Below are 24,820 nucleotides of genomic sequence, written 5' to 3'. Positions count from 1 at the left end.
CTTGATACGCCGTGCAGAACTACCTCTTCCTTCAGTTCTTTTGGGACAGCAGTGGGGTCGGGGTGGGCAGCGGGGTGGAGAATGGGTCTGCTGCATGCGTTTCGAAAGCTCTTGTGGGGCTGAGTTGAGTGAGGCAGCTAGCCCTGAGACCAGGGTGATTATCAGCTGTTCTGCAGCAAGGTTCGGGGTTGTAGTGACTCCCTCGGAGGTTCTTTTCATTGAACCCCATGGGCGAAGCCGTTCCAGAGCTCAGTCAGGTATTCAGCCACACGGCAGCTCCTCCCCATGTCTGGCATCACCAGGCTAGAAACACCCCTGCCCAAGCCGTGTACATGGAAGGCTGGAGAGCAGGGTAATGTGGGGCCAGACCGAGATACAGGGAGTGTCTGGTGTGTGCATGAAAATGCTGCTCCTTTCCTGGCTTTGAGGCCTGGGCAGGCCCACCATGCTCTGTCCCCATGGGACCTGAATGGAGCTCCAGCAGGGCATGCGGCTGTGGAAGGAAAACCAGAGAAGAGGAGAGTGATGGGGTGCCGCACAGGAACCTCAGCCCCATGTTATCTGCTTGCAGTGGGTGTGGTTAAACTCTCACCAGGCCTTTTGTGATTCAGCATTTGAATTCTTCATTGTCCTGGGTGGTGAGGGGGTAGATGTAGTGGGGTTCCCTGAGTCACCCTCTCTCTGTGCCGCTTTTGAAAGGGGGGTAAGAGAGGAGGTCCAAAGAGGCCAGCCAGCTCAGAAGTCTGAGTCCGTACGAGTCTGATTTGTAGCCAAGGGATTGCAGTGAGCCTGTGGTGCTGCTGATTTTACCTTTGTTGCTGGCATGAGGTAGAAGGGAAGACTTAGGGGAAAAGGGGTGAAACTGTCTCAGTCACGAGAGCCCCATCTCCTGTGTAGGGGACAGGCCTGTTTCCCCAGCAATGCACCACAGGCCCTTGGGAGACTCATGCAGGGTCATGGTTGGATTCCCAGGCGAGGCAATGCACCATGGGAAGCAGCCTCAGTGCATGCTGGCCTGGCCTTCAATGAGACATGGGCTCTGCGTGTTCCTGATTCAGCAGGGCCACTCTCACCGAACAGAAGGTCTTTGTGCTGCAAGCAGGAGGGGAGTTGGCAGCTCTGCCTCACCGTTGGGCTGTGTGAATGAGGAGGACAGAGGTGTTACTCACCTGCCCTGTCTACGAGAGACTCGCTGGGGAAAGACACAAACCAGCTAGGCAGCTTGAAGGACTCGCTCACCCCTGGAAGCTTCATTCATGCTCTGGCCCTAAAGTTGCTCCGCACATCCCCATCACCCCTTGTCCCACCTGACCACCTTCTCTGGGGCCCTGCCAGCATCGTCCCATGCCTGACTTCCCAGAGGCACAAGCCCAGACCAGCCATATCTGAGATTGCCCCACTCGTTTCCAGTACCTATCACACTTGTAGTCTGTCTGTACGCAGCCCTGGGTCCTCATCTCCAGGAGCCACTGCCAGCTCCCAGCCCTCCTGCCCCAGAGGTTCTTGTTTGCACCTCTCTCTACCTCCCTTTCCCCTTTGGGCTGCTGCCTCTTTTGCTCTCCTTTCCCATCGCTCTAACCATCCATGCATATTTGGGTATTGGTACATCTGCTTGCACCTGGTCACCTCTGGGGGAAGGATGGTCTCTAGCGACCCGGGATGGGTTCCCTTGTCCTCATCTCTTGCTGCAAGATGAGTGTGTGGGGAGGGGGGCTGAGGAGATGGTGGGGAGTTACTAGGACAATACTGTAAAGATTTGCTGACTCTGCTACCCAGCAGAGGAACTAAAACAATCTGTTTTTCTGTCTCAGCCACAGAGCAACAACAAAACCAGTCTAGTAAGCCCAGCAAAAGAAACTCCCCCAGTGCAGACGTCCATGGTATCTTCCCTGACTACTACTACTTCCTTGTCTTTCCTGTTTGGGTTACTTTTGACTCTTGCCTCCCTGAGTGCTGCTTGTTCTGCTCTGTCTGAGCTTGTGTTTTCGCTTAGTTCTATCTGTTCCTCTGCTGCTGTGGGGTCTAGTCACAGCCGTAGGGGGCTGCGGAAGCCGAGTGGAGTGGTAGTTGGATGTGGGGACTGCAGCTGGCCTGGACTATCCCTTGCACCATCCCTGTGTAATTCTCACTTGGGGGAAGCTGGTTTTGAAGAAAACGATGGAGTGATGGAGCCACTCTCCAACACCCAGGAAAAGGAAGCATGGACTTCTGGCCACCTTGAGCGGGTGGGGTGGGCAGATATGTCTCGACGGAACCCCTTTGTGGCCCACTCGCCCTATTGGCTGCGAGGTTAATCACCTTCTGTGCTGTCATCACCGATTCATGTTCTGCAGCATGCAATGGGGTTGTAGGGCACGCTGTGCCTGGTATGTTTAGCAGCCCAGCCCAAGTGTGTTCTACGTGGATACCTTTGGAAGATCAGGTAGCAGTCAAGTAGGTAGTGGAGATGGATGGGTGAGTGTGCATTGTTGTACCATCGCAGCCCCTGGTGTCCTTGCCGATCTACCCGGAGGAGTGATGTCAGTGGGTGAAATGGGGCAGGATCCCACGTGTTGTCTCCAGAGCAAAGGGATGAGTGCAGAAACCAGCTTGTGCTCCTGGAGGCCTGCCAGTTGCTTTCTGTAACATTCCAGAGAGTTTTTTTTTCCTGGGACATTTCATAATTTTAAGCTTCCCCCACATTGGCTTTACCTGCTACTCTTTTGGTGCTGAAGGCACCTTTCTGATGCCTGTTTGTGTTACAAATGTCTCATTTGGGAGACATTTGTTTTAGCAAATTATGCATTTTCCTTTGCAGCCCAGTTCCCTGAGCAGTTCCTCTCTGGGACACACTGGCTTATTTTATCCCCTTTTTTCTTATGGAAATTATCAATGTCCCTTTTCAGAGTAAAAAAATCTGGCAAACTCAATGGAAAGCTGGGAGACAAAGGCCCTTGCCTCACCCACCACCATCCCCCTCGCCCCCGCTCCCCCAAAAATCTGTTCTCTGAGAGAGAACCTGCTGAGGGCTCATTGCTTAGTCAATTGCCTTCAAGAGGGTGGAGATTTATACTTACAGCTGCTAGCTGGTCACAGATTTAAGGTGTTTGTGCCAACACCATTCTCAAAAGGCGAATTGGGACCTGGTGGGTGTTTGGGGGCTTTGTCTCCTTGTGAATGTAGCTGTTAGTTGAGCATCTCTTTTCAAGAAGCCCTTGGAGCAGGGAGTGTGTGTTTGGACACACGTTGGCAGCTTGGAGTTTGTTTGTGGTTTGTTTCCATGTTGGTCACTTGTTCTGTGCTTGTTGGAGAGTGAAACAAGGGGAAAAGGTTTGAGAATCTGAGTTTAATCCCCCCCCCCCCTTTTCCTAGGAGCCTCAAACGACTGTTGTCCACAATGCCACAGATGGCATAAAGGTAAGGGGCATGTCGCTATTATTTTTCCTTAGAGAAACTTCCGTGACCCTAGTTCTTGCCCCTTTGATGATGCATCACAGAATGATTGTGAACAGTTGCTCTGGCACTAGGAGGGTTGTGTTAGGTGACTGTGGGCATCTAGAATAGTTGGGCAGGGAGGGATAATAGATCCCAAGTCAGATTTCACTGTCCCTTTCCTGACCCAGTGGGCAAGATTCTCACCAGGTGCGTACTCATGGTGGGCAAGGTGGGAGAGTCCTGTGTGCCTCTGGTGGGCTCTGGAGCTGGAGACCAGTTCCTTTCAGTGCGCCCTAAGGTAAAGTTGTAGCTGACCCATATTCCCTCTTCACTCACCTCATAGGAGAACTCTCGCCAGGGTTAGTGGGGAGTTGTCCCCTATGATATATACTCCCAGGGCTTGGTGCTCCCTTCTTGAATAGCCCCAGCTTTGAGGGCTTGTGCCACTTCTAATGGGAGGCTACTCCAAAGCCTAATTGGTCTTGCTGCTAGGTATTGACTAATACTTGGCCGTTTCATCCCAGTCCTCTTAGTAGTACTCCTTCTATCATCCCATTCCCGTCCCTTCCTTTGTTTTGCGCTTCCCCTATCCTCTTCCACAGACAAACGGAAGTGTCTTCAATCTACTGACTTTGCCATCTAGTAACATTCTCTTGTGCCATGCAGGGTTCCACAGAGAGCTGTAACACCACCACTGAAGATGAGGATCTGAAAGGTAGGTGATACTGTGGGGCTGTGGGAAGGAGACTCTGGAGGTCTGACCTGCCACTGATGGTGCAGAGTTCAGTCATCGTGGTCTAACATCTCCAGAGCTGTACATCTGATTCGATTCTTGAGTTTGCCATGGCTTTGTCTGCCATGCCTATTGCAGGGGGTCATGGGTATGCACCCTTTGATGGACACCCAGCCAGCCAAGCCAGTTAGCTGTAAAATCCCTCTTGGTAGCTGTTCTCTGCTTGCTTTACCTGTAGAGGGTTAACAAGCCCACAGGTAAAAGAAAAGGTGTGGGCACCTGACCAAAAGAGTCAATGGGTGCCCACTCCTTTTCTTTTACCGGTGGGCTTGTTAACCCTTTACGGGTAAAGCAAGCAGAGAACAGCAACCAAGAGGGATTTTTATAGCTAACAGGCTTGGCTGGCTGGCTGTCCATCAAAGGGACACTCTCTCTCACTCTCACTCACTCACTCACTCCAGTCTGCTTTGAGGAAGTGGCCAGCCTGGCTTTTAGGGTGTGTGAGCCTTCCATGCCCCAAGTTGTGTGTCTTGTTAGTCTCATGGTGGGAATTCTGTCCTCCCGGGCATTGGAATCTCTCCATTCCCAATCATTTACAGGGACTGGAATCTCTCTATTTCTTCCCCTCTCCAGATCTGGAATCTAGCTGTTCCTTTCTGTGTTTCGACACAGCTTGCAGGGGATTGAGATCTCCCTGTTTCACCCCTCTCCAAGGAGCTCTCTGTTTCCACACCCATGTCTTTTGGATGGATGTACTGTCTCTGGTCCAGGGCAAAGGGACTCTGCTCTCTCTGTTCTGTTTTCCCTTTGCAGATGGAAATGGAATTCCCTGGCTGCCACAGCGTTGGGGCATTTCAGAGGAGAGAGATGGAATTGTATTAAAGAGGGGGATGGAATTGTATATCTCTCCATGACCACATTGTACAATCCTTTCTCCTTCTTGTGATGGACTTACATGAGTCAGACCTGCCTGGCCTGGAGTGCAGTGTTTCAGCAGCTGCCCAGTACACTGGGAGGTGTAAGCAGGTCAGGTAAATTCCAGCCCCACTGAAGAGGAATGTGGTGGTGGAGACAGTGCTTTCCCTGGGAGCAAATTCTGAAGTCTCTCTCTTGGGTGGAGGAGAGGCAGTAGGAAGCAGTGAGGCACAGGTACTCTCCCACCCCTTACAACCAAAGTCTGTTCTGTCAAACACCCAGGACAGCACTAGTTCTAGCCCTGCCAGGCTCAGGGGGCTGTTCTCACTGATACCACATCAATCAGCTGGGATGATTCCTGACTTGCTGCATAGTGATCTGCTGGCAGCTGTTCTGAGGAGTCATGGGGACCAGAGACACATACTGCTGGCTGGACAAACTCTCTAATACAGGTCCAATTTCAAGGGGAGACCTGACCTCATCACATGCTAATGCTGTAGTCCTCACTTCTTTCCAAAGTGAGGATAGAATGAAGCCAACTTGAGGTTTGGGGACTGGATGACTCAGGAGATTAGTAATGGCTAGTGGAATATGTAGCCTCTGATCCCTGGAGACATGGGTCAGAAACCAATTTGTACTCTTTAATCTCGAATAGATAACTGTCCACATTGTGAAGTTGCTCTTTATTGAAGCCCAATACCATTGGCAATTTGTGCTTGGCAGAGGCCCAGAACTGGAGCAGTGGGTGCTGCAGGTCCAGAGTGAAGGGCATTAGCAGAGCTGTGAAGAAAGAGGAGAGGGTCGGAACTGGCATAGCAAGGGGACCATGGGTCGGGATAAGATGCATTGAGGGGCTATGTAGGGAACCTAAGGCTGGAATGGCAGGGATGCTGCGGCTCAGAATTGGCGTTTACTGACTGAGCTGTGGGGGTATCTTCTTAGGACTTGGAAGAGCAGAAGATGCTGCAGTGAAGGGGTGGTGGCAGGGAAGAAGCTTGCACAGTTACTGTCTGCACTGTGCCTAGCTCTGGCTAGTACTGTTATCCCTTTACTTCTAAGAGTGCCAGCACTCACCAAATGCTTCCTTATTTAACTCCTCCCCCAAAGCAGTTAGCTCACCAGAAGTTGAAATCCAATGAGAGGCTCAGAAGCAGGACCCCCTTTTCTCTATCACACACAGACACACTGCGGGTATCTTTCCCTGTTTACAATGTATTTGTCACTCGAGCCAAGAAATTCATCCTCCTTCCATTGCTATGCAAAGCCTGGAGTCCTCAGCTCCCTACACAGCCAGGCCCCTGGGGAGTGAGGAGCTATTTTGCTGCTGCTGAGTTTGAATGAGATAGACTAGGCAGGTGTATGAGGACAGGCTGATGCCAGCGGAGCAGTAGACAGCTTCTAAGCACGTGGTCAGTGATGCCTCAGTGAGCAATTGGTTGGAGTGTAGCAGGGCTGAAAGGAGCACGCAGTTCTACTGAGGGACCATGCCGTAGCGCAGGCTGCTTGCCTTTGTGCTGGAGGGTGCTCTTTGCAGGTTTCTGTGCCCAGCAATGTGGTTTCTTTAATGTTCTCCTTCCTTTCTCTTTTTTTATTTACTGAACTGCGTGTTTTGTTTGTTTTTGTGTTTTTAATTCCCTGCCATGCTAGCTCCCCCTCTCTCCACCGGGGATGGCAGCTCAGTGCTTGAAGGACGGAGGCACAGTGAGAGCAAAACACAGACTGAGTCCATGCAGTCCCAGCTTTCTCTCTGTTTCTCAGCCAGTAAGTCCAGGGGTGCAGCGCTCCACAGCATCCTCCCCACCCTCCCTCCACCCTCCCCATAACCTTCCTTTCCCCAGTTCCCTTCCAGAGGGTGGATTTTCATTTCCAGTACTTCAGCACATAAATAAATCCATCTCCCCTCCCCCACATGCTGAAATTCTCCAGAGCCCCCTGTAAAGTGGACCCTCATCCTGGCTAATTCCATTCCCTTGCTTCTCTGTGGATAAGGCATGGCATTCTCTGCAGTGACACTCACTGGGTGACGTTGCACAAGTCACGTTGCCTCTCGTGCCTCAGTTTGCCCAGCTGTAAAATGGGAATGAGACTGGCCTGACACTCGGGGTGGTGTGAGGCTGAATTGTTTCCTGTTTGTGACAAGCTTTGAGCTCCTCAGATGGGAAGGTGCCATGGAAGTGCCGAGTACCAGTAGTAGGGTGAGTCGCCCCACAGGGTTCTCCGAGAGTAGGGCTGTGGCAGCTGGAAGATCCCTTCCCTGTGCCTTCTGCCGTGTCTGGAGCTCTTTGTGTAGCCTTGACTCTGGAGGGGCTTTCCCTCTGCGTATGCGTCTCTGTTGTGTGTCTCGCTCAGTGCCTCAGTGTGTTTGGAGCTGAAAAATCCCGTCAGTTATCACATGTTCTCCTGGGTCTTCCCTGAATCTGTCGGCTCTGTAGCATCCTGGCAGCAGAAGACACTGTAAGAGCAGGTGGTCCGGCTATCCATGCCCCTCCCTGTAGGCATGTCCCGGAACAATCTGTCTGGGTCCATTCTCCTAGTGGTCTCACGGCCTACCCAGAGGGGACCGTAGTGGAAAAGGCCACAAGTGTAGTGATGCCTGGGGGTATTGGGAGCCCTCCTATCAAGCTGTCTGTAATGGGTGGGAGGAAATAGCTGCCCTCTCCTCTTGTCCCTCCTTTGCTGCCCCCACTCAGACCTCTCTGTTAGCTCGTTTGGTGAAATGGTTGCGCCTCCCATTTGGAAGCATCTTCAAGAATGTGTGGCTTTGATAGGTATAGTGACTGGGGGAGAGGGTCCTCCGTGGCCAGCTGGGAAGGGAAATGATCTGTTAACTCCAAACTGCTGTGCCCCCTCCAGCATGGCTTCCTCCCGTGTCCAGCCGCCCTGGCTGTGGTGCAGTGCAAAGTGCCTAGCCCCCTCTCTGCTGAGCGAGGAAGCATTCTCCCCTCCCACTCCTCCTGCCTTAGATTTGTGGTGATTTGGATTTCCTGCTCATTTCCCCCCATTCTCCCCTGTGCCGCTCAGTCACTGACCTGAGAGGGTGGGCTGCTTCAGGGCATGCCAAGTCCTTTGGCATCAGTGAGATTTCTGCTGTGCTCCGAAGGGTTTTCCCTGCCAATGTCCTTCTGAGCATTGTGCAGCCCACACGGCGTGACAGGAGCCAGCCTGGAAGATGATGGGGGCTGGGGCTGTGTGGTGAGCTTCTTTGTTGGTTTTATTTTGCATTCTGTTGTTTGGGTTTTTAATATTATTTTAATGCTTACGTTTGTTTTGCAGCCACGCAGTCTTGTGAGGAGAAGCTTCTTGCCTGGGACAGCCCAGGGCAGACACTGGAGTTAGAGCGTGCTCAGTCGGAGCCTTTGCTAACTCCCGTAGTTCCGTTTGTACTTAACAGTGCAGCGTGTAAGTTAGTGGTTGGCTAGCAGTAGTGGAGTAGTGCAACTAATTCTAGACGTCTAGTTACCCTCCTCTTCTTCATCCTTATGCGCCTTGTACTCCTGGTCCCTGCTTGAGGGGGCCAGTTGCCCTTCCATGCTACAGCTACAGGGGTGACCCTTGTAGCCAGCTAGAGGCACAGTCACATTGAGTAACATGGCTCAGTTCACGTCCACATACAATAGTTTCTCCCATTGCAGCTGCCAGCTGCACTTGTGTGAGTGCATTCTGGGAGATTCCAGGCAGATGTCCCATACTTCCTCAGCAAGGGATGCAATGCCTGAAGGACATGACTGCAGAGTGGCACAAGCAGCACATGGGGCCACATGCTCTGGAAAGAGGGTCGGCCCAAACCACTTACATAGGCGTGATTATTGGGTTCCAGGTACACTGCAGACCAGTGTGGGGAGCCGGTTGCGGGAGGACAGCTATGTGGTGGAACACACGGTCAGTGTGTGTGTGTGTGTGTGTGTGTGTACACAAGCCATGTTTAAAGCCAACCGTGCCTTGAAGTGGCTACAAACTTGGTTAAAAGTTGTAGTGTGGGCAGGGCCTTAGTTACTGTGTTGTGTTCCTCACTTGTGGAGATACTACCAGGCAATGCTAGGGGAGATACAGCCATGTGAGCCTCCCACTGGCAGCACCCAGACAGTATCATCCAAGGTGTGTGAGACAGTACATGGCGGGAAGGGTTTCAGTAGACCGCTCTTGTTTGGTCCTCAATTACCCTTCCTAGAAGAGGAAGCAGGGGAGGCCGTGCTGACTTCCATCTTGACTGGGAGGCAGGAGTGCCTTGCTGTGTGAAAGCCAGGGGGTGCCCACCCTCGGAGGTAAGGGTACACACCACCTCTGTCGCCATGGTAGCTCAGGGCGTACAGTAAACACCAGGGCACAGCACAGTGTTGTGTACTGGCTTTGTGTGGAGTGAATGTTGCTGTGCATGTTGAGCTGGAGACCCTCTGAGATGAGCTAGCCCAAGGCTCTTGTGGCTTTAGGCTTCTTCACTCATCCCAAAGGAGATCTTTCTCTGCTCTTCCCCCAGCCCCTGGGGTTCCTTCTCGAGGTGCTGTACTCTCTGCACTGGGTGGGAGACCCCATTTGCCATTTGTCCTCATAGGGAAGAGACACCAAATGACTTGCTCATGAAGCATCATTTCATAGCCAGTGTAACCCAGTGCACCCCCTTGATTCATTTCCCATGCTCATTGGTGCACAAATAACACACTACGCTACAGTACAGCAGCCCCACTGCCAGGACCTGTTCGGTTACTGTGATGACATCACGCTACTGGTTGAAATGTATCTGTGGGGAGCTGCATAGCAGAACTTCCTTGGTGGATCTCAGAAGTGGGTGTGGTCACCTCTCACACCAGCTGAGATTACCCTTTTGCACCCTAAATTGGCCAGTTGGTGTTAGAAGTGTGTGGGGGGGATGGGTGGCTTCAGATAGCTGGTGACAATAGCAATACTTAGGTTATTTATTTTGTAGCTTTACAGATATCACCTCGTTGGCACATCCGAGAGTGTGCCAGCAGTTTATACAATACCTTCACTTACAAAGCCTGCGTGGGGGAGGCAGGTGTAGGAGGCCTTGGGTATATGCGTAGATGCATGCGTGTGTATGGTGTATACGGATGTAGCGCTGGGATCAGTGTGTACTCAGGTATGCAAACTCCAAAGGAAAGATTAGTTCTAGCGAGCCCCTAAGGACTGCTACTGAGAGTTGTAATAAAGTCCATTCATTGTGCAGGCTTTGCTTCAGTGCTAGGTGCTTTGATATCAGTGGTAAGGATGGCAAGATGAGGGGAGCTGGGCTGCGTACAGCTGACCGGAGAAAATAGGCGTGCTGGCCAGAGAGGACTGGGACAGCAACAGGCAGTAAATCCAGCCACGTGAATGTCAGCTGAGCAAACTACGTGAAGTGGCAGTGCTAGTTGAGTGCTGAGAGCCCTGAAGCCAGTTACAGGGAGCTGTGTCCAAAGCATGGGCTACTGTGAGGTGGATGAGGCCCAGCCCCGTAGAGCCAGCAATCTGTTCTGCTTTAGCTGCCTCACTAGCTTGTGGACTCTGTCGCTGCGTGTGTCCCGATGACATGTTTGCAGCACTCGCCATCTGGGGAGTGTTGCTGATGGTCATAGGTAAATTGCTGAGGGATTTTTTTGGCCGGCTTGATCTTGTTGTGGCCTCTCCTATACGAAGATGTCATGGGCGGGGAGGCTTCCCTTCCAACAGCTGGTACCAGGTTTTATGTTTTCCTTTGTGTTGGCCTGTTCAGTGACCGGGGCCCTTCCTTGCAGTCCCTGGAAGCAGCCCGGGCTGTCGGGGGACGATGAGGCTCCTGGGACAGGCCTGCTTTTGGAGAAGAAAATGAGGATGAGACGATGTCTTTATTCCCCTTCTCCCTGCATCCTGGGGTCACTATTTCCCTTTCATACCACTGACCACGTAGATGGCTGCCATTACCACGCATCTCTGGAGTGCAGGAGCACCTCCTGTGAGATCAGGGCCAGTAGGAGGTGCTTGATTGTCTCATTTCCTTCCAGTCAAGGCAGATACATAGTTATCTTTACTTCTCACCCACAGTGCGCAAACAAGAGATCATTAAGATAACAGAGCAGCTGATTGAAGCCATCAACAATGGAGACTTTGATGCATACACGTAAGTACGGTGTCACTGGGCATTCAGTTTCTACATGCCAGCCTGTGGGCGAGAGGCAGAAGCATAACCCTCTCCGCCTTGTTGTCTGGATGGCTCCCCACTGCACTGGATAGCCTGTGTGCCTCGCTCGAGGGCAGGGGTCCCACTCTGACAACTGCAGCTGGGGGGTTAGAGCCAAGGGGGCTCTTTAAATGAACACTTGGTACCAGGAGTAAGGCAGACACCAGGCAGATACCAGGAAGGGTTACCGTCAAAGGAGCACATCTGGAAGTCCTATGATGCAGGAGCCGAGGGAGATGGGGATGATCGGTGGGGGTTGGAAGGAGATAGGATTAAAGGACAAACTGTGTGTGATACATGCTTGGATGCTTGACTGGACCACAGAACAGAAGGAAACACACCAGCTCTGGGTAGTAAACATGGATCTCAGTCCCAGCCGAGTGGCGTGTCTGAATAAGCACAGGGAGCTAGCAATATGGCACAAAATAGCCCCAGGACTTTGGGGCTAGTCCGAGAAAGGGCTGTCATGGAGTGTGGGGGAGACAAGGCCCTGCACCCCCGGCTTCCTGCGATTCACCATGACTCTCAGCCAGCCAGTAAAACCGAAGGTTTATTTAGATGACAGGAACACAGTCCAAAACAGGTCTTGCCAGTACAGACAACAGGACCCCCTTTAGTTAGGTCCATCTGGGGGCCCCAGGGAGGCCACAGCCCCATTGGGAAGCCCAAGCTCCGTCGGGACGCCCCTCTCCATTTCCCAGCCAGCTCCAAACTGAAACCCCCTCCAGCCCCTCCTTTCTGGCCTTTGTCTCTTTCCCAGGCCAGGAGGTCACCTGATCTCTTTGTTCACCTTTAGCTATCCCCTTGCAAGGGGAGAAGGGCCCTGGCCATTTGTTGCTAGGAGACAGATTGTCAGCCATTTATGCACAATGGAGACTTTTAATGCATAGGGGAAACTGAGGCACCCACACAGTATGCAGAGGAAACATTAAGAACAGTCCCACTTTGTCACAAAGGCGACAGCTCTGAGAGGTTGACAAGGGGGTAAAATCCCTAAGGCAAGAATATTCCTTTTTCTTTGCAGGAAGATCTGTGACCCGGGCCTGACCTCGTTTGAACCCGAAGCACTGGGGAACCTAGTCGAGGGGATGGACTTCCACAAGTTTTACTTTGAGAACTGTGAGTGGGCAGATTCCAGCAATGCCAGCAGCCCCCTCCTCCACACCTCTCTGCCCTATCTTGGGAAATGGCTGCAGTTCTCTTAGACTGTCCATGGACACCAGGGTTTAATGTGGGTGAACTGTGAAGGGTTATTCAGATCCAGCACTTTCTCTCCTCCTTCACTGAGGTATCTGTTTTCCTCATTTCTCTTCGCCCTGGGAGTGGGGCTAGTCTGGCACAAAGTACATTGTCGGAGTGGGAACCGGTTGTTCAAAGGGACCAAGACACTGGGTTTCCAGTTAGTGTAAAAGGGGAAAGAGACGCTAACCCAGCTCAGCTGGAGAACCCTGCCCAGTCATAGGGGTGGGAGGGGTACTCTCTGTCACACATGCCAGGGCGCAGCTCTTTGCAGTGTACTGCTCTCAGAATTTCTCCAAGTTGAGGTCCCACACGCCTGGTTCAGATCCCAAACCCTGGTGAACCCTTTGGTAACTGGGTCAGAGGGGGGGACACCTTGTCTGTATGGCTGGGAAGGCAAACCCAGCAAATGCCCTTGTGTGGGTTTGTCCTTCCCTTAAATAACACCCCTGTGGTTTCCTGTCCTGCCTACATCCCCAGGAGTCACCACAGTGTGGGGCAAGGGAAGTGAGCTGCTATCCTGAGCTGCTGCATATGGCCGATCTTGGGGAAAGGGCCCCTTAGCACACTCTGATCCTTGGCTTGTGAGGTGAAGGGGCCCTGGTCGCTTCTTTCTCACTGTCTGCATGGCAGTCCTGAAGTGCCTGTCACTCACTGAGGCCTGCTGGTGCCCAGGGAGGTCCTGGCTAGCCTTGAAGGGCCCTCACTCACAGTTGTGCTGCAGGTAACGTCTGAGAATGAGAATGACCCTTTAATTGAGGCGCTGGCAACACTGATGCCTGGACTGTGGAATGTGCTCTGTGCAGAGCAAATGGGAGCTGAAGGGTCAGGAAACTTTAGGGGTGAGGGTGTTGAATTTGGGGAGGAAGAGAAGTGGCTGGGTTGTGCCTGGGGAATGTTGGGAGCAGGAGATGCTGCGGTCTAGGATGCAGGTGGGAGGAGAAGGAAACGGGGACAGTAGAAGTAGTGGTGTGCGAGGCCTTGAAGCTGATGGTTTTGTATGTCATCCCAGTACTGTCCAAGAACAACAAGCCAATCCACACCACCATCCTGAACCCCCACGTCCATGTCATCGGCGAAGACGCAGCCTGCATTGCCTACATCCGCCTGACTCAGTACATCGATGGCCAGGGCCGGCCCCGCACCACACAGTCTGAAGAGACCCGCGTCTGGCACCGTCGCGATGGCAAGTGGCTGAACGTCCACTATCACTGCTCTGGGGCCCCTGCCGCTCCGCTCCAGTGAGGATCAAACACAGGTACGCTCCAGCGAGGAGGGCAGATGACTTACCACGGGGCCATGGCAGCTGTACGTGGCAGTGAAGTATCGGAAGCCCAGAATGTTGAGAGGCCATTAACCAGGCTCTAAGGGATGTTCGTTTACTAACTGGCTGCAGGCAGAGTGGAGCTAAGATAGTGAAACGTTTCCCTCAGCCCTCTCTCCACCCCAGGTATCCCTTTCCCTGAGCGTGCGCCATAAGGAGGTGATGAGCTCGCTCTGTTGGCAGATGGGAGTCACACCCTGCAGGTATAGCCCCTTACTGAGGATCTCAGAGTGCTACAACCGCCTCCAAGGGATACAGTAGTGCTGGGCCAGCCTTCCCGGGGCCGCCAGGCACTAACCTGGGGCACTTGGGTCAGGTTATGCACTCTGGCCTTGGACTGCGGAGGGAAGGCATATGCCTGGCTCTGGGGCGGGGGTGGGGTTGGGTTCTTGGCTGTAGTGTGCTGGGCTCCGCCTCTCTGGTCCTGGGGTGCAGGCAGGTCCCATTGCTAGGCAGAAAATGTAATGAGGTCTTGGGAGATTATTTAAAGTAGGAACATGGGGAGAGTTGCCTGAAGAGCAAGTAGGTCAGACATGGATCTTTTCTAACAATGTCAGTCACACAAAGGCAAGGAACCAGGGAAAGAGCAGACAGAAATTACAGCTGAACAGGGGTGGGCAGGTTGAGATACCAGAGGTAAAATTGCAGAAAAGTAAAAGGGTGTTAGACTGAAGTGTTGAGTACAAATAGGTATTCAGCCCCACATGCAAACTATAAACGTCTGCATAGCAGTGAGGAACATAAAAGCAAACATATGTGAATGAGACTGGCTGGCAGTGCAAGAGAGCTTGATGTGACAGGTGCTCCAGGAGCATGAGGCAATGCTAAGTCAGTGGGGTACTCTAATACCTGGCTATAAACAATACAGGGAAGAACAGATGAGGTTGGAGAGGTAGGTGGGGAAGTTGCTCCAGAGCTTAACAATTCCCTAGAGTTTTAATGAGGCAGTGTCAAAGTAGAGAGGACCATAGACTACAGTCTATAGGGATACAAATCCCAAGCCATAAGAATACAAATATATTAGAGTGTTAATACTGACTTTCTAATCAGCAAAAGGATTTTGAATGTACCAAGAGAAAGATCAAAGGCAAATAAAGCTAATGAAATGGTAATATTGGGCAACTTGAACTGGCCACATACAAAATGGTCAAACATCACAATGGGGCAAAGTTTGACTAATCAGTTTGTTGACACTGTCAAACAATTGCTTCTTGGAACAGCTGGTTCTGAAGAATACCAGTTTGGCTCAGATAACCTCTTGAAGCTTATTATTTAGCCATGCTGGTTTACTTATCTTCTTGCGTTCTCTTGGGTTGAGATGTGTGCATGCCTTATGCATCCTTTCTTATGTGTGCCTATGTAGCTGTCATGCTGAGTCCAAGAATTTAAGTTTCCTAACAGTAGAACCGTTTTGCCTAGATTCCTCCCTTTTTTAAAAATGCCTTTTTCTAAATTGAGTGTCACCGGGTGAGGTTCTCTATGATTTCTTCCCAGAGGATGTTGAACTTCATTATACCATCGTCACTGTTACTAAGTGGCTCAACGACAGTGATGTCTTGAATGTAGTCGGGTGTATTGCTTAGGACTAAGGACTTGTCTACACTTAAAATACTACAGTGGCGCAGGTGCACTGCTTCAGCTACCTATGCCAACGGGAAGGGCTCTCCTCTTGGTGTAGGTACCCCACCTCCCTGAGAGGCGGTAGCTAGGTTGATGGGAGAATTCTCCTGTCGACTTAGCACTGTCTCCACTGGGGGTTAGGTTGGTTTAACTGCATCACTCAGAGGTGTGGATTTTCCACACCCCTGAGCAACACAATTACACCAAACTAATTTCCTATTGTAGACAAGGCCTAAATCAAGAATAGCTTCTCCTCCAGTGTGTTCTAGAACAGTTCAGCAGTAATGAAGACAACGTAAGGGGCCATAAATTATGCCAAGCAGTATGTCTGATGGGAACTGGGAGGGCTAAGATGAAATTTGAAGAGCAAGTAGCCAAAGATACAAAATCAATAACAATTTCAGTATATCAGAGGGGGGAAGCCTGTAGGAGCATTGGTGGATCCACTGGATTACCAGGGAGTAAAGGGAGAAAATGAGGAGGATAAGGATATTGCAGAGAAGCAGAATGATTTCTTTGCATCAGTTTTCACCACAGGGCATGAGCCCTGTCCTGCACCTACTCTTTTCTGGTAACACAGATGAGGAGCTGTCAGAGACTGAGGTGTCAAAAGAGAAGGTGCTGGAACAAACTGGATAAATTAAGGAGCAACAGGTCACCAGACCCACAGGGTTGCACCCAAGAATTCTGACGGAGCTTAAGAATGAGTACTCCTGGGGGAATTATGCGCCACTACGTGCACACACAATTCCTGTCCCGTGCAGATTTCTTTGCTTCCCTGCAGAAAAATGACTTTCTGACGGGGAAGCAAAGGGAAGCTGCAAGAGTGATCACACGCCCCCTCCCCAGCAGTGCAGGCATGTCGTTTCGGGTGCCTGGAGCAGTTGGTGGAGAGGTAAATCATTGCAAGGGGAGGAGAAGTGGGGCTGGGGACACCCGGGCTGGGGCAGATCAGACCCACCCCCTGTCCTCCCAACCCCCATTAATCTAGACCCCCTCCCAATACCCTGACCCCACCAAGTCTCACCCCCTGCATCCAGAGACACCCCCCCTCCCCCCCACTGAGACTTCGGAACTCAAACCCCCACCATGATGAGCCCCACCCTCTATGCACCTGGACTGCCCCATTGACCCTCCACACCTGGATTCCCACCCAGCTGCACCCAGATCCCCACCCCACCAAGCACCCGGATCCCCACTGAGCCATCCAGACCCCCCCTGCAGAGTTCCATCCTCCCTGCTGAGCCCCAACCACCTTCACCTGGACCCTCTCTGGCAGAGTTCCATTGCCCCTGCACCCAGAGCACCCCCACCCCCATGAGCCTCTGTGCATCCAGATGCTCCCCCAGATCGCCCCACACACTGAGCTACTTGCACCCAGATTGTCTTACACAGAGACCCCACACCGGGATCCCTCCATACTTGGATCCTTCTGGATTGAGCCTGCCTGCCCACACCTGGTGTTCCTGGCGCAATGCTGCTAACCCTGGTAAAATGCTTCACTTGCTACTCCTGAGGGAATTCTGCACCAAAATATTAAAAATTGTGTGCCAAATATTTTAAAGTTCTGCTAATTTTATTTGTCAATAAATGTGGAGGCTCCAGCATGGCAGTGGGAGCTCAGGCCACTGGCTACACAGAGGTGGGAGATCACCCTGCTGTCCTCCCCCCATTCCCCGAACACAAACTTGGTTGTGAGGCTGCACCCAACCCTGACACAGCACAAGGGCTGGGCCTGCCCCAGAGGTCTGTGTCCTGGAGAAGTGTGGGGGAGGACTGCAGGGTGGCCGCCCTCCTCCATGCAGCCAATGGCCGGTGCTCCCCACTGCCATGCTGGAGCCCTCAGCAGTAAATGAGGAGGCTGGGTTATTTCTCACTAAAATCAGCTGCTGGACTGGAGGGTAGCAAATGGTATAGCTATATTTGGAAAAGGTGCTCCTGGAAAGGATAGCCCTGCAACCCTCCTTTTGGTAACAGGTCACGCTGGCTGAAACAATATTGAAACAAATCATGAACCAGTGTAAACTGCTTGCCCCCATTGCTGGGCTTTACATTAACTGTCACCGCCCAGGATAAAGGCTGCGGAATTGTAGACAGCTGTCCGCAAACATGCTCAGTATGGAGCAATGGTCAAAATACACTGAGGTATTAAGATGGAGAAGGAATGGGATGGAGGATAATACTAAAAATACTATAATACCATAATATACATCAGTGGTTCACTCTCTCCTGGAATACTGAGTTCAATTCTGGTCACTCCACTTTAGACAGGATATAGCAGAATTACAGGAAGTCCAGTGATGAGCATAATTTAGAGATATGAAAACCTCCATGTGAAGAGAGAGGCAGAGAAGAATTGGACTGTTACCATAGAGCGGAGGGGAGTCCGAGAGGACGTGATAAAGGTATCCAAGGTGGGGAGTAGTAGAGATGAGGTAAATCAGATAGTCCTAGTTACCTTTTCATGATACAAGAATAAAAAGCAGCAAATTTAGAACTGCTGAACGGAAATCCTTTTTTTAGCACAACACACAGTTAGACCTTGGAATTCATTGTACAAGACATCACTGAGGCCAGCAGCTTAGCAGGACCCAGAAAGAGACTGGTGGTTTATACAGATAGGGGGGACATCCAGAGTTACATGAGACAAGATTTAAAAAGAAAACCAAACAGTATGCAGGGTTATAAACCCACCTCCACCAGGCAGGAGCTGACCTGTAACTCAGGGTGAGGAAGCAACTGCCCCTACGGGCAGGTCATTCCATAACCACGCACTTTGGGGTGTCTGACACCCTCCTCTGAGGCGTCTGGGGCTGGGCTTTGGACCCCAGGTTTGGTATGGTCCAGTCAGACAATTCCTTCCACACTGTCCCCTGTCGCTGGAGTGCTGGGATTCATCTTCCCCTCCTCTAAAGCACCATGTGAGGAAAGTTTCCCTCTGCTATAACTGGGCCCCATAGCAAAGCAGCAACTGCAATAGCAGTGTCCCTTCTCACCATACCAGTGGAGATTCGTCCTCCCAGCCTGGAGTACAGGGGGTGGGTGGGAAGGAAGGGTCCCGTCCTGGGGTGTTGCAGGGGTGCACCTTCCCAGCCCAGCTCCGGTGCGGACTGTGTGTAATGAGGTGTTCCTTTCTCTTGGATCACTTGTAGCGTTTTCTCCCTGCCTGGTATGCTGTGGGAGAGTTTCTATATAAATTGTGCAGCTAACTTTTGGCTTTATTTCTCTTCCTTCTCCCTCCCCGTTCTTTTCTCTCCTTTCTGGGTGGACATTGCCGCCTCCTGGTTGCAGCAGCTTTTGGAGATACGCAGCTGGAGGGCAATATCTTCTAAGCAAGCAGCTCTGGAGTGCCTGAGTGACAGCGACGGTCATGTCCGTTTTGACGTTTAAAAAAAATTACAAATTACAAAGCGGCAGCAGCCAAATGCACGAAACCCTGCATGCATCTGATGCTCCAGGCGTTGCCGCCTTTCTGTTGTTTTCCATGGATCCATCGTGTCTGTTTCTGCTGTACGAAGGTGTTTTTTAAATCTAAGAGAGACATGTTGTTTGTATTAAAAAAAAATAAAATAAACCGGAATAATGATAAATAAATGACAGACTGTCCAACACCCCCTCCCCCAGGGCTGACGAAATGGCATCAACTGGAGCATCTTTCAGAAACCGAGCGAGGGGGAAAGCAAAAGGGAAGGCGAGAGAGCGCGAGGAGGAGGCGGCAGCTTGAGCAGCGGATTGCTGAACTCTGCTCCACAAAGGCAAGGTGGAAGCTAACATTGCATTCAGGTTGTGCTGTGACTTTAATCCGTGAGAGGTGGCAAGGAGACACTGGAGGGGCCTAAATGAAGAATGGGAGGGAAAGGTGGAGGAATGACACTTCTCCACTCCCCACTGCCCAGCAGACTGACTTCAGCCCGAGTTTCTTCTTAAGTCTTCAGCGTGGTGCGGATGCTGCGGAAAGCTGGCTGCTCAGTCGCCAGAGCCCACAGAATTCCTAAAAACGAAACGGGCTGTCGAGTAAAACCAAGGCTGGAAAAGGGGACTATTAAAAAAAATGGTTTAAATAAAAATATAAATAGGAGCTTGCTCTTGAGAGATCCTGGTTTTAGAAGTGGCCACTCCTTGGCCAAACACGAAGGTTTGTGGCCAGCTGACAAAAGAAGAGTTAAGAGCAAAGGTTTTTAGAGGAAGAGGGTACATGTATGGGATTTCTTTTATTGCTTTTCTTTTTCTTGTAGTGTAGCTGGGATCCGCAGTGCTGCAGAACACATGTTCCTTAGGAAGCAGATGAGAAAACTAGTATTATGTTTTTATGAAGACTCACGCATCCACCTCTATATGATGCATCATTAGCTTGTGTTTGATACTGAAAAATATGCACCCATATAATTAAGGAGCTCACCAGCTTCCAGTTTGATTTTTTTTTTTTTTTTTTTTGTTCTCTGGTAAAATAGCAGAGGGAGCCAGCAACCCAGGGCAGGTGCTTCTCCCCCCATCTGTTCTGTAAGTGTCATGTGTCCTGGTGTTCTTTTGGCTAGCTTTTCTGTTTTTTCATGGTGATGATGTAATTCATAGAACAATCCGCTCAGAATCTCAGCAGACTGTAGACAGAGGGCTTCAAGCCTCATGATACAGAGGGGAAAGGTAGTTACTACAGACCTTCTGATGCTTGTCCTTTGGGCAAATTCATCTTCCGTCCTTTGTTGGGGGATGCTGTCCATTTCCTTTATTTGCTAGAAGGGGAAAGTTGAATTACTTTGTTGACTTGTCATGAATTAATCCTGGCCAAGAGAAGCAAAAGGCCTTTTTAGTAGGCTCTCTTAGCACTAAGAGGCCCCCTGATTTCTGTGTCCTGATCAAGAGGAGGGCAGGGACTCGGTCATTATTGTGGGATATTGGGATCAGCTTTTAGCTGAAGTCCCTCCAACTACAAATCACTAAATTTGGTCCTGGGGCTTTACGGTTTGTTATCCCTACCCTCCTGAGGGACAGAGTAGACAGTATATTAAAAGAAGGCAACGTTGTAATGGGTTCTAAGGGAAAAGGAGGGCTACATTATACCTTGATCCTTTTTCAGTGGAATGATGAAGGACCCGTAAGCTATAGCACTGAGCGGAGTTACTGCCTTGCTCTGGAAATCCCTCCACTCCCCTTTAAAGGAAGAGCCTTAAATCAATCCCACCCCATGACTAGAGCAGCTAATCCATGATGCAGGAAAAGGCCATTCATACTTTCCCAGGGTTTGTCTGGACAAATAGTTTTCTTCCTTCCGCCACCATCCCAACCGCATGTGTGGGTGGGGTGTGGAGACTGAGACAAGAGGGGGTGAACACTGTCTCTTATCGTTTCAGAACATTTTTAGGAGGGCACTAAGCTAGTGAGTCAGGCGGAGAGGAAAAGCTTTGATATTTTATTCAGATTTTTTAAAAAAAGGCCACGCTGAGAGCAAACAGGACATTACAATTATGCAGTTTTCAAAAGAGAAATACAAAAAGTTATGCATGCCTTCTTCAGGTCTGATCTTTCCTTGTCTCTTTACCTATTGATTATTAATGATTAAAAAAGACCCTCTGTATTTAGTAACTGCATCTTTCAGAGAAAACTTAACAAATGTTTGGGTTGTTTTGGTTTTGCACAGTCTTGGAGACAAGCTCTCTGTTTATTCTTTTAAGTTAATGAGAACTTTAGCTTGGTATGGCCATTATCAGACATAGCTGTACACCTTTAGCATTCTTAATGTTCTCTTACGGGGCTAATATAAGCATCTATATAATATATATTATAAATATCACATTTTAAACAGGAAATGGAAGGCATTTGATGCAGAATTTTTGCATGATTTAGAAATAATTAAAACAAAGTTTAGCTAGTGTTTGTTTGGTCTGAATGTTGGTAAAATCTTCATAGCTTTGTTACAATGAAACCTTGAACTGAAAATATTTAATAAAATAACATTTAAACAGGGCGTAAAGTTGAATGGCATTTCTTTCTTCTCTGTACCATGGGACAATGTGGCTTTGAGGCTTTTGGGACACAGTCTTTTCTCAGAGCTGTGTTTTTGGAGCAGCAGATCTATAGGTGGCATTTGTGATCACGTGATGCTTCACCTAATGTATGTGTGGGTCTACATGCATAACAAAGAGATGGTTCCTGACCTTCAGAAAAGACGTGGGCAGTGGAACCTTCGGGAGTAAGTCCTAGTAGTGTGGTCCAGTGATCCTGGACTGGGCATCCATCAGCAGACCTGAGTTCTCTATCTGACCCTTCCACTGACTTGCTGTTTGGGGACATCCGAGCCTTTGTTTCCTTTCCCAACATTTGTCTGTCTTCTCTGCTTAGATTACAAGCTCTTCGGGGAAGAACATTTCTCTTGCTATGGGTTTGTCAGGCCTTGACATTTTTAACTCAAGTTACGTGATAGCTAAGTCGTGTTTATTTGCTAACATGTTTGCACATGCAGGTCTGGAAACTCCAGCAGTGTTCATTCCAGGACACACATCTGTTTTGTGTCCTGGAGCAAAAGTCAGGGGAAGGCTCACACTATAAACATGTTGGCCATAAGTTAAAACTGCAGTCTAAGTATACCCCATCTGTCAGTACAGTACCTATTGTGACGGGGCCCCAATTGTGACCAGTCCCATAATACAAATAATATTTCAGTAGACTTTTCACATCACCTAGGCCTTGTCCCCACCAACATTTTTCTCAGTCCCACCCTCACTGCCACTGCCCATGTTACATGGCCTGTGCTGCACCACTAGTGGTAGCAATAGTGGCCATGTTAGCATACACAGGGCGCCAACTTTTTGACACTTTTTTTTGTCAAGACCTACTCAGAGCCAGGCTAGTAAACACGAGGGTAAAAACACCAGGGCTTGGCTACATTAGTGTGCTTCCTGCTACCACCCGTGGTGGAGCTGTGCTGGCAGTAGTGTAACAGTGAGAGCGTGTGTGGAACATGCTCATGTAGACAATTTTTCTCTCCCACTGTGAGCATTTCATTGTGCGAATCCCCTTGGAAGGTAACTATTATCACCTATCAGATAGGTGTCAAGGGCCACTTCTCAATGGGACATCACGTCTCCTCCCGAGAGTGAGGAGAATTGCCCCTGCGTCATGGGGTGGATAAAGAGCAATCTGTGCTGTCTGCTGGGAATTAAAATATGGCCTTCCAAGGACTCCTCCATTGATGCCAGTGCCCCCTGAATTGCAGGGATGAAGAGAGGCCCTGCTATCATTTCTGGTGTTGAGAGACAGGATCACTTGCCAGGTTAGCCCTAAACCACAACCGAGATATTATTGGAAGAAAAATATACTTCAGTGTGGCCCAGTATATGCTGAAAATGACCCCTTGTCCACAGTGGTAGTAATGGTTTCTGCATGACTGGTCTTGAAATCTGTTTTAGTTACTATTGTAACCAGGAGAAACCATTTCCACACTATTACAGAAAGCCTGATAGACACAGTATTTCCCTAGCATAGATGCAGTCTTTGACAGGGTCTGTGCACATGTGTGTCAATATATATTTATATTGTATGCATGTGAATTAATTGCATTTAATTTGCACCTTTTGGCCTCTTCACCACTTGCAATCTTTCCACTAATCCATCTCTGCCAGGACATCAGTAAAATCCCAGACTTCTGATTAGTTACCTCAGAACAGCTATTAAAACCTTTCACAAAAGTGTTTTCTTCCACTGGCTCAGCCCATGGCAGGATCTGAGAATGGCCCCGCCGGCAGGCCAAGGTTGGCAATAACTAAGGGTAGGGATAGGATTCAGAGTGACCTAGACTGATGACTTGTCTACACTACCCGCCAGATCGGCACCCAGCGATCAATGCAGCGGGGGTCAATTTATCGAGTTTAGTATAGACGCGATAAATCTGCCACTGAGCACTCTCCCGTCAACTCCGGTACTCCACCAGAACAAGAAGCGAAAGCGGAGTCAACAGGAGAGGTCATCTGTCAACTGAGTGAAGACACCGCAGTAAGTAGATCTAAGCACATAGACTTCAGCTACGCTATTCACGTAGCTGAAGTTGTGTATCTTAGATTGACCTTGCGTGGCAGTGTAGACAAGCCCAAATTGGAGGATTGGGCCAAAAGAAATCTGATGAGGTTCAACAAGGACAAGTGCAGAGTCCTGCACTTAGAACAGAAGAATCTCATGCACTGCTACAGGCTGGGGACTGACTAGCTAAGCAGCTGTTCTGGAGAAAAGGACCTGGGGATTACAGTGAATGAGAAGCTGAATATGAGTCAGCAATGTGCCCTTGTTGCCAAGAAGGCTAACAGCATATTGGGCTGCATTAGTAGGAGCATTCGAGGGAAGTGATTATTCCCCTATATTCGGCACTGGTGAGGCCACATCTGGAGTAGTGTGTCCAGTTTTGGGCCCCCCACTACAGGAAGGATGTGGACAAATTGGAGAGAGTCCAGCAGAGGGCAACGAAAATGATTAGGGGGCTGGGGCACATGACTTAGGAGAGGCTGAAGGAACTGGGATTGTTTAGTCTGCCGAAAAAAAGTTGGGTGATTTGATAGCAGCCTTCAACTACCTGAAGCAGGGTTCCAAAGTGGATGGAGCTCGGCTGTTCTCAGTGGTGGCAGATGACAGAACAAGAAGCAATGGTCTCAGGTTGCAGTGGGGGAGACAGGGACGACTCCAGGCACCAGCACCCCAAGCGCGTGCCTGCGGCAGCAAGCCACAGGGGGTGCTCTGCTGGTCGCCGCGAGGGCGGCAGGCAGGTTGCCTTCAGCGGCATGCCTGCGGAGGGTCCGCTGCTCCCACCGAATTCACGGGACCGGGGACCCGAAGGCAGCCTGCCGTGCTTGGGGTGGCAAGATACCTAGAGCCGCCCCTGGGGGGAGGTCTAGGTGGATATTAGGAAAAACTATTTCACTTAGGAGGGTGTTGAAGCACTGGAATGGGTTACCTAGGGAGGTGGTGGAATCTCCTTCCTTAGAGGTTTTTAAGGCCCAGCTTGACAAAGCCCTGGCTGGGATGATTTAGTTGGGGTTGGTCCTGCTTTGATCAGAGGGTTGGATTAGAAGACCTCCTGAGGTCTCGTCCAACTCTTATCTTCTATGAATACCCAGTCCTGAAATGGTTACATTTTGAAAGGTTTGGGGTTTTTTTTCATATATTAGGGTGAGTAACTGCTGTATCACATAGAAAGCTGAGTTCCAGGCTTTGCAGTGACATACAGCATATATTTCTAGGCTTGGCAGCCACACAATATTGCCTCTTAAAATGAGAAGATACTGACTTCTCCAAAGATACATCTCGCAGTGGATTCCCACTCTTGGATCCCTGAATGACCAGATGGGAGCCCCCATGAAAGCTCTGAGCTGTCGAGGCACTTATATAGACATGCCTTATGCACAGGTCAATCAGTGTCATGGGCTGTTCCGTACATCCTAAA

The 24,820-nt window shown here is 50.2% G+C and overlaps 1 protein-coding gene across 16 annotated transcripts in view; it reads left to right on the top strand.

The window, feature by feature from the left end:
- Nucleotides 1-21,358, top strand: part of CAMK2G (calcium/calmodulin dependent protein kinase II gamma) — a 165,861-nt gene extending 144,503 nt beyond the window's left edge. For 2 of the 16 annotated variants that reach the window (XM_045024386.1, XM_045024383.1), the window contains exons 14-22: nucleotides 1,812-1,880; nucleotides 3,352-3,396; nucleotides 4,081-4,129; nucleotides 6,710-6,823; nucleotides 8,336-8,461; nucleotides 11,078-11,153; nucleotides 12,238-12,332; nucleotides 13,465-13,710; nucleotides 18,688-21,358. In XM_045024386.1, the coding sequence (XP_044880321.1) occupies nucleotides 1,812-1,880; nucleotides 3,352-3,396; nucleotides 4,081-4,129; nucleotides 6,710-6,823; nucleotides 8,336-8,461; nucleotides 11,078-11,153; nucleotides 12,238-12,332; nucleotides 13,465-13,697 (807 nt within the window). In that variant the 3' untranslated portion in view covers nucleotides 13,698-13,710; nucleotides 18,688-21,358. Of the gene's footprint in view, nucleotides 1-1,811; nucleotides 1,881-3,351; nucleotides 3,397-4,080; nucleotides 4,130-6,709; nucleotides 6,824-8,335; nucleotides 8,462-11,077; nucleotides 11,154-12,237; nucleotides 12,333-13,464; nucleotides 13,711-17,663; nucleotides 17,811-18,687 lie in introns of all 16 variants that reach the window. The other 14 variants (XM_045024394.1, XM_045024389.1, XR_006581101.1 and 11 more) reach the window with 13 other exon arrangements.
- Nucleotides 21,359-24,820: the final 3,462 nt, after the last annotated feature.

This window comes from Mauremys mutica, chromosome 7 (genome assembly GCF_020497125.1).
Source record: "Mauremys mutica isolate MM-2020 ecotype Southern chromosome 7, ASM2049712v1, whole genome shotgun sequence".
In the NCBI taxonomy this organism is placed as follows: domain Eukaryota; kingdom Metazoa; phylum Chordata; order Testudines; family Geoemydidae; genus Mauremys; species Mauremys mutica.
The sequence above is the reverse complement of the archived record's forward strand: the minus strand, read 5'-3'. Positions and strand labels throughout refer to the sequence as shown.